This window comes from Electrophorus electricus, chromosome 4 (assembly GCF_013358815.1).
Source record: "Electrophorus electricus isolate fEleEle1 chromosome 4, fEleEle1.pri, whole genome shotgun sequence".
NCBI classification, from domain to species: Eukaryota; Metazoa; Chordata; class Actinopteri; order Gymnotiformes; family Gymnotidae; genus Electrophorus; species Electrophorus electricus.
In genome coordinates, this window is record NC_049538.1 from 9,468,977 (window position 1) to 9,478,976 (window position 10,000).

General features: G+C 40.5%; 1 protein-coding gene across 5 annotated transcripts in view; it reads right to left on the reverse strand.

Annotated features, from left to right (window-relative positions):
* The window catches only part of lysmd2 (LysM, putative peptidoglycan-binding, domain containing 2), a 19,977-nt gene extending 13,827 nt beyond the window's left edge, over nt 1-6,150 (reverse strand). For 3 of the 5 annotated variants that reach the window (XM_027006676.2, XM_027006675.2, XM_027006674.2), the window contains exons 1-2: nt 5,697-6,150; nt 4,654-4,970 (exon numbers count right to left, since the gene is read on the reverse strand). In XM_027006676.2, coding sequence (XP_026862477.2) covers nt 4,654-4,970; nt 5,697-5,942 — 563 coding nt within the window. In that variant the 5' untranslated portion in view covers nt 5,943-6,150. Of the gene's footprint in view, nt 1-1,060; nt 1,160-4,653; nt 4,971-5,696 lie in introns of all 5 variants that reach the window. The other 2 variants (XR_003410397.2, XR_003410396.2) reach the window with 1 other exon arrangement.
* Nucleotides 6,151-10,000: the final 3,850 nt, after the last annotated feature.

Sequence of the window (10,000 nt, forward strand, 5' to 3'; positions counted from 1 at the left end):
AGACATACCCTAACCACAACCCTCACCCTAACCTTTTTTTTTTTTTGCACTAAATAAATGTATGAAACACACTATATTATATTAGTGTTATAGTGTTATTATATTATATTAGTGTTATAGTGTTATATTAGTGTTAGTATATTATATTATATTATATTACTCACTCTTTAACTAGCAAAACTAGAATTTTACATTCACAAGTGAAAATACACTTTCCTGTTTTAATATTAACTAGTTCAAAAGGTATGTCACAGCAATTATTTGTATTTATACAGTTATTTTAAAGAAAATCTAAATAAATAAAAAACTACATTAAACTTAAGAGGCAACAGTACATTCAATGTCATGGTTTCCTCTTCCTAGCGTCATGGTTCCCCGGCGATGCCTTCGTGTGTTTCTCAGATGTCACAGTATGTATTGTATATATAATATAACGTGCTATTTCATCTAGGCGGCACATCTTGCTGTAGCCTTTTCAGTTATATGTGCAAACACACCCTAGCAACAGAAGAACTATCCCAGAAACTATCCCAGATACCCACAGAATAGCAAATAGGGAGGATGATTTATCAAAATGACCACCAGTTCAGTAGCCAGATAGCTTTCCTAATTTGACTGAGAAACCAAGCATTTACACTAAAAAGAAACTGTGCCTATAAGCAGCCTGATGCATACAACTGTGTGTCTGTAGTCATGTACAAATGTTAGATATTGTACATACAGAATTGTGTGTCTTTAAGTCACATGTTCTATCCATATGTTACTTCTATGAGCCACGTGGCTATAATAGCAAACAAACACACGCTGGAGCACGTGTTAGCACATAAACTGAGCTGAACATTTAAATACCAACAAGTAACATTATTCATTATTATGCCTCCATAAATGCAAGCTTGTAGATAGTATAGCTAACAAAGCTAATGCTAATGCTAGCAGTTAGATGTTAATATGCTAACATCAACTAGCTATAAAATTAACATCAAGCTAGTTAAGTGAGCATCAACTATTGTCCTAGCATAATGAAAGGTAAAGTCAAGAATGACATCTTAAATGAACGTACTCTTTGGTGCACACAAACACAGCCATTAAAGGCGATCGTAGGTAGCACCAGACGACTCCAGTCGGGATCAGCTCTTCCTCCAGCAGATCTGCCTAAAGGCTGTTACACACCCAATGTGATGCAAAAAAACAACGTGAAAAGGCAAAATAATATTTATATAAATACATTCTTCCCAGAAGAGTGGAGGCTGTAACTGATACAAAGGGTGGAGGGGGGGCAACTCCACATTAATGTCCATGGGCTCGTGTAAGTGTGATGGACAGGTGTCCACATAATCTTGACCATACAGTGTGATGGACGAGTGCCACATACTCTTGGCTATATAGTGTTTATGCCATTAAGGTAAATGCCTGGTTACCACAGAATTTAGGTTAATAACACATATAGTATTCAGTACTTGATATTCCTCAGCTGTACTCTCTCAGGAAAATTGCCTAGAATGCCAGATTCCTGCTATGAAATATCTGCTGTCCTCTTGAGTCATTGACTCCTGGGCTAAGCGCAGAAGGCATGGTCTATGGCCTGACTTAGTGTGAATCCAGGCTGGCAATCAGACACTCGTCTAATACCAGACAGACAGGAGACTAGACCATACTGCAGAGAAATAAGGGACAGAAATGCACAGTTCAATACCAAGAGATCAAAGCAAAGAGACAGGCAATGAAGCACTAAAGGGGAAAAGGAAGAGAGTGAGTGAAACTGGGACATACACTCACACACACACACACCCAAAGTGAAGAGAGTTCACACATGCGGCCTAAATTCCACAGACAACAGTCACAACAACCCAAGGAAAAATGACAAATCCAGTTCAACCAGTAAGTCATAAATACTGGGTTAAGACATAAGGGTGCAGCCCCAAAGGTTAAGCATAGGTGTGGGTGCAAGGGTAGGTTATGTTGTGTGTTCAGGTTAGGGACAGGGGTAGGTGTACGTGGAGGGGTAGGATATGTAGGGTGTTTAGGTTAGGGGTAGGGGTATGTAGAGGGCTAGGTTATGTGGTGTGTTTAGGTTAGGGGTAGGGGTAGGTGGAGGGGTAGGTTACGTAGGGTGTTTAGGTTAGGGGTAGGGGTAGTTGGAGGGGTAGGTTATTTGGTGTGTTTAGGTTGGGGTAGGGGTAGTTAGAGGGGTAGGTTATGTGGTGTTTGTGTGGTGGCTTTAATTTTCAAAGGACAGTGCAGGTGAGTCAAAAAACAGGCGAAGGTCAGTAACAAAACAGAAGTCAATCCAAAGAAACAAATAAAATAATGGGATAAACCAGTCAGAAAGGCATAAGGCCAACACAAAGCCAAAACAGGTACAATTGCTCCGAAACAAAACACAGGGCAAAAGGAGACTTTTCAAAGACAAAGAGGAAGGGAATATTTATAGGGAAAGATATGGGGGATAAATAGACACAAGTGAAACTAATAAGGAGGGGTTAGGGAATGAGCAGGGGCATTATGGGGAATGTATTTTGCAGGAGGCTGGTCTGAGACAGAAGTTGTGACATTTTAAAGTGAGTTGCTGTTTCTTAGTCGCTCTCTGTCTATGTGTGTGTGTGTGTGTGTGTGTGTGGGTGTATACAGCGTCTGTGAGCCGATCCTATAGGTGATGTGTTTATATTAAGGTTATATGGTTAGATATGGTTATATTAAGGTTATATTGTTATATATGGTTATATTAAGGTTAGGACTAGGCACATGAGTAGGTTATGAGTAGGTTTAGAGTAGGATATATGCACTGTTCTTAACCCTACTCCTGGAAAACTCATTTATTTAACATTTGCATTTCATCCCGGCTTATGCATTACTGACTCACCCCGTGAGGTAATGGCAAAATTTAGGTAATGACTGTTACAACAGGCAAAGCATAAAACAATGCTGTATATAAATGCTCTATGCCCATTCCCAGATGAACACTCTTCAGTTCTTATTCTAGATTTGTATCCATTCAAAAAATAGAAGAAATGTGACATTAGGGTACGCTAGCAGAACACATTAGCAGCATGCTAACAGTGAAGCTTTCTTTCTCCCTGTCTGAAGATCCAGATGCTATTGTGACAGATAGGAAATCATCTTAGAGATGAATCCATTACGCCCTTGACATGAAGTGAATGACTGATTGATGAATCCACCTTCTAGAAGATAAGACTTTTTTTTCCAGAGTCTGGCTACCACACTCTTCCTCTATTACACACACACACACACACACACATGCATTCAGCATCTGACGTAGCATATGGAAAATTCCACCGATGAGAAGAAAAAAAAAACGAGGAAAAAAACTTCGTCAGTGTCATGGAGGAGGCTACACACTACTATACTACTACACATTACTACACTACAACACTACTACACACTACTACACAGTACTATACTACTACACACTACTATACTACTACACACTACTATACTACTACACAGTAATATACTACTACACAGTACTACACTACTACACACTACTTTACTACTACACACTACTATACTACTACACATTACTACACTACAACACTACTACACACTACTACACTCCAACACTACTACACACTACTACACTACTACACAGTACTACACAGTACTATACTACTACACAGTACTACACTACTACGCACTCCAACACTACTACACACTACTACACTACTACACACTACTATACTACTACACACTACTATACTACTACACATTACTACACTACAACACTACTACGCACTACTACACTCCAACACTACTACACACTACTACACAGTACTACACAGTACTATACTACTACACAGTACTATACTACTACACACTACTATACTACTACACATTACTACACTACAACACTACTACACACTACTACACAGTACTATACTACTACACACTACTACACTACTACACACTACTTTACTACTACACAGTACTACACTACTACACACTACTATACTACTACACATTACTACACTACAACACTACTACACACTACTACAAACTACTACACTCCAACACTACTACACACTACTACACAGTACTACAACACTACTACACTATTACGCAACTACACTACTATGCACTACTACACTATTACACACTATGCTGCTACACACTACTACATACTACTACTACACATTACTACACTATTACTCTGCTACATACTATTACACACTATTACACTGCTACACTATACTGCTACAAACTCATTTTTGTGGCGGGCAATATCTACAGGGTTAGGGTTACCCTAACTAGAACCCTATCTCCAGAGTTACACTAACTATCCCCAATCTACAGAGTTACCCTAACTACAACCCTATCTACAGAGTTACCCTAACTACAACCCTATCTATAGAGTTTCCCTAACTGCAACCCTATCTAGTTACCCTAACTACAACCCTATCTACAGAGTTACCCTAACTACCACCCTATCTACAGAACGGCAAACTGAAGCTTCAAACTAAAGCACATCACATCTTACTATTCAGGTGTTTAAGTTCGTTTACTGAAACAATAATAAATATCTGACAACAAATACTGCGATTTTCTGTGATTACATGCCTACACCACATGATGAGGGCCTGTAGGCAGAGAAACACTTGGATGGCAAAACCTCAAACCTCTCAACATTTTCCATCTTACCTGCCACCTTCTTCCTTAAGCTTTCTGGCGGCCTGCTTGGAGCGGTTGATCTGTACATCTAGCATTTGTAAATAGTCTTTAGCAGAGAGCTCATCGGGCGGAGGGGGCCGTGTAGGAGGGTCTGGGGACGCGGCCTCGGCACCCGGCGGTGAGGGGGAGGGTGAAGGCAACTCCAGGACCACGCAGGCATCTGGCGATTCCAAAGACAGTCCGTTAAAGAGAGACGGTTTCTCCAGCTGCACGGGGATGTTAAGACTATGCCGCAGGAAAATACAGTCATTGCTGAAGAGCTTGTTTGCTCTCTTGATCTGTTCCATCTGGGGGGGGGCACACAAACACATGGGACTTACTACACCACTGCAGACAGATTTAGGTGTTTTGACTCAGTAAGGCCAGATTTACTGTGGCCTAGACAAGTGGCAAAATTTTGTGTTTCCTCTGTGCTTTAATACGCCTGCTTATGTAGCCAGAAGTGTCATAGCTCTAATATCCTGAGTCACGTGTGGAACACAAGAAACGGAAAACTGCCGAGCTGTGTCCCGGAGCAGTTAATTTTTACGGATGCAGACAGAGGGGCTGGACAGGTCCAGATTGACAGCCAGTCCCGAACGTTTCATTGCTACACCCCAGTTCACATTCTATGTTAAAATACAGTCTCCTGAAGAGAAACCTTACTGGTTCGTCCTATACGTTTCATGACGTGTTCAGATGTGTTTTTGTTCCATGCACGATGAGCTAGAAACACAGGACATTCGCTCTCTGGACCAAAAACACTCTCTCATGGAGCATTACTGCAAATTAGGCATATAAAATGCTTACAGCTGCCAAAAAAAATCATTGCGGACATTAAGGACAGAACGTGACGTAAAATCTTAACAGCTGACTAGCCTGCAGCGACAATGTTGCAGGAGCTAATTTAACAGGCGACATGCAAATATTTGCATGTGATAGCCAAGAACACAGACGTCACCAGACATAAATCTGTACAGTGCAATACACGAGTTCCTTTTGTGTGTTTGAATTAAACTAGGGGAGGGTCTTACCGTGACACCATATTTGAGGGCTATTCCTTGCAGGGTATCGCCGTCCGCTACCCGATGCTCAATGTACTTCTCCCCTATAGTTGCCGTAACGCTGGCGGTACTTCCATAGGAGCGGGTCTTGGTTCGTGCCAAGCTCTGTGACAGTTCACTCTCTGACTCCGAACCAGACCGGGATCTCGGAAACAACGGCTGTCCAAACCGTCCGCCTCCGTCCCTAAGAGACAGGACTGGGGAGAACTCCGCCATCTTTTTTTTTCTGTAAATCTACACTGTTGTAGTATATCACATTCAGCTGAGTACTACTGGTGTTCTGCGAAGATGCATGGCTCATGCGTCACGCTTCAGCAAATTTCAGCTCCATAACACCGAGGAAATTGCTCGGATAAACAATTCCGGGACCAATTGTACTAGCTGTCTGTGTGTGTGTGTGTGTGTGTGTGTGTGTGTGTGTGTGTGTGTGTGTGTGTGTGTGTGTGTGTGTGTGTGTGTGTGTGTGTGGCGCTGTGAACACGATGAAACACGATACGGGCGTAGAAGAGATGGGTATATTGACACTCCCAGGAATCTGCCGCTTTGGCAGCATGCAGAGGGTTCGCTTGGGAACTTTTTGGAACTGTAAGCGTGAATGTAGACGCTGTCAAAATATGGATAATTAAAACCACGTTATTACAGCAAGTGTGTATGAATATTTACTTAAGGCAGGCTAACTTAAACGAGTTCAACAAAATTAGAGACTCTTTGCAGTGGTATTTGAAAAAGGCTTTTAAAAGTAGGGCATATTGTGTTAGAGCAGAAAAGAGAGATTATAGAGCAGTAACTATATCATGTAATATCCCAGGTCACATGCCAGTCTCCCGCTAAGACTCCGTCGTCTCTCTTTGGAATTCCAGTGTGGAATTTCATTATCAGGCAAGACGCCTCACGAGGATCACGAGCACACACATTCCATAATGAACAGCTCCAGTCAAGAGTAGAATACTGCTATAACCTATTAAAATTATTTTTAAAGTTTTCACCAATACTAAATTTAAGCTCCTAATAAATTCTACAAAAGGGGAAACTGATTAATATTCAAATGTAATTAAGGTAGTGTTATTTACCTTTTTAATGTTATAAGCATTTTATAATTTGATTCATTTTCCAGCATAATGAAAGGCAACCTTACTCTGCGTAAATCATGGTCTACATGAGACAAAATTGTTCTCATTTGTAAGCAGTTTCCCATAAACGATGTTCAAATGGTAAACACACCCCACACACACTCATGCTTACACACTTCCCTTTGTAGATAAAAAGGAAACAGTTGTGCGCATGTTTCCATATCATCTGCCGCATGGTTACAGCGCCATGGTAACTGGTGCTTTAGAGGAGGAACAGATGTGAGCAGGCCAGAAGACTGGAGGGATCAGGCGAAACTCAGCACTGTTAGTTTTGGTAGACATTGGTAGCAGCACAGTACCATTTTCCCTGGCCAAAATTACACAATTCAAATCAGCCAATTTTCAAGGATTTAAAAATCGAAGAAAGTGTGTTTGAGGAACTGAAACACTAAACGGTGCTAAACGGTGAGTCCAGATGCCAGTCAGGATTAACAGACCATCAAACTGATCAGGGCTATATTGCCAAAAATACGGAAAACAACCACATAGCATTTAGGCTCGCTGTACAGCAACAAAAACATTTTGTCTTCGCTGCCCCACTTCTCGTGAAGGGTACTGTGCACGAAGGCCTGCAAAATTTTACAAGCGTGATGTGACGCTCACAGTGAATGCGCAGTGAAACCAGAACGAATAGTGCAGGCAGGTGCGGTTCACGTCACCCACCGTAACCCGAGAAAGACGCTGTGGAGTCTGCTATTGTCCGCTAAAACGCGTAACCGCGCTACCGAGACCGGCGCTCCAGCCCGGGGAGGAATCGGTATAGAATCTTGTTTTATTTATCTGCTACCTCCTGACGAATGTGTCCGCAATGTTTTGCGATGAGCGTGTGTGACATTTGCTATGGATATCAGCTCATTAATACACACATACACGTAAGACGGAAAGGGGAAAGGCTATGAACGTGCAGTAATGCACATTTGAGATAGACAGGTTTTGATCCAGGGAAATGACATTCATTGCCGTCATTACGAGGTCAGGAGTGCGACTGTCAAAGCAGGTGCTTGTTATATCGCAGGAAAAAAATGTCATGGTCGTACTGCATAGATGACACGTTATTTTTTATCCGAAATATGATTTGTGTGTAATTCTGTATGGTAATATGTATGTAAATATAGGGTCACGAAATACATTGAATTTAAAGTTCTTTATGGGTTTGAAAAGGAAGTACCCTTCACACAATAAGCCTGTCAACCGAGCCCAAATCGAATACAGCTGTTTGCACAGAGAAAATCACCTGTCCAAAGGTGAATGCCTATTCATAACATCGTTCATTTTCCACTCCAATTTCCACTGTTTTTTAAATTAATGCCTTCCTGGTACCTTTGCTGTCGTATTTTACGATGGTGATCACTTTAACAGGGGAACGCTTCAGTGATTAAGAGCATGCGGTTATTTTCATCACACTGCTGGACGCGACATAGGAGACTGCAATTACCTGTTAGATGTATTTTGTTTCTATTGTTTGTTTGTTTTTGAGAGATTCTTGAAAAAAAAATTCAAGTTATACCTGTCAGATACTAAACTCATAGTCACCTGGTCTTATGTCTTACATTCATTGTTGGCTAAAAATATATGAATTCATCAAGTAATTAAAAAAAAAAATCAAAGGATGACAACAATAACAACAAGTTTTATTTACACAGAGCCTTTCTCTGACTAAATGTTTCTTCAGATAAACAATTGAACAGATACAGAGCAAAAGTCGTAAGATACGTGATACGCATATAACTAGGGACAGACCAAAATAAGACAATTAGTGTACAGGGAAAATAGTTTGTTCATACACACATTGTGAGTGTGAACAGGGAAGTAACGAAGATACCACTAGGTAAAAATTCATTTTTATTTTTTATTTAAACATTTAAATGTAATGTAGACATTGGGGATGAATTCCAGTGTTTGGTTCATTAGACTTAGGAATGAGGGGACAGACAGTGGACTGGATAAAGAGGCCCTGGGCATGGATGCACTAATGTAATAACTCAGTGAAGTATTGAGCTGCAAGTCCATGAAGAGCTTTATAAATTGTGAAAAGCTTTTTTTTTTTTTTTTTTCACTGAATCTAGAAAATAACAGGTAGAGAGTGTAGTTTATGGAGGATTAGAGTGGTGTGATCTGAATCCAGAATTATAAAAGTGTTGCAACACAAAGACCAATATTAAATGGGTAAAGTAAGTGCCACACTGAACATTCTCTCATTTAAGATGTTCTGATATGATTCTTTTGATACATGGGGCCCTGAACATTTCAAGAGAGTGAGGACTGAGTTTTTGGCTTATTGTTATCTAGTGAAGGTTGTTTATGTAGGCCAATAAAGAGTATTGCAATGACATAAACGTGAGGTGATGGATGTGGCTACTAGAGTCTCAGCATCTTTGGTGTTGATGATCGGCCAAAAGCATGAAATGTTATGGAGATCCCAAAAGGATTCCACCAAAATTGTGGACAACATGGGAGGGTTGTAGAATAACCCAAATATATAAATTTGCAAATCATGTATACAGCATGTATACGGTTGATATGTGATTTGGAGAGCAACGTGTTAAGATTCCGGACTTTTCAGTGTTTGTTTAATTTTGTAAAACTGGAATTAATTCAGAGGTTTTATGTCATGGTTACGTTCAGTTAAGGACAGAATGGTGAACGTGAAATGAATGGTTATTCCACAACCAGTTAACCCTAACCCCTAACCCGAAACCCTGAATCCCTAACCACAAAACCCTAACCCAAAACCCCAAGCCCTTAACCCCTAACCCTTACCTCCAACATCTATCCCCAAACCCCTAAATCTAACTCTGCTTTGAAGGTTCTGGGCCCATAGCTACAGGATACACAAACTCATTTAACCATTTTCTCATTAATGGCACTATAAACAGTTAAAAAAAAAAAAATTAATGTTCAAAATATTAAAGGACACCTTTAAAATTAAAATTCAAAATGACAAGGGCTCTCTGCTTATATCTGATGATCAAGGTGCTTGTGCATCATGCACAATACTGTTGCTGGAATTTTTACAAACACCTGTGGCACTACTAGATTTAGTGGTTTACCCTCCCAACAGCAGTCCAGTGCTCAGAAACTGACTGCTAATGATGAGCCATTGGACGTCTACAGATGGTCAACATACTATAACTGCACATCTGC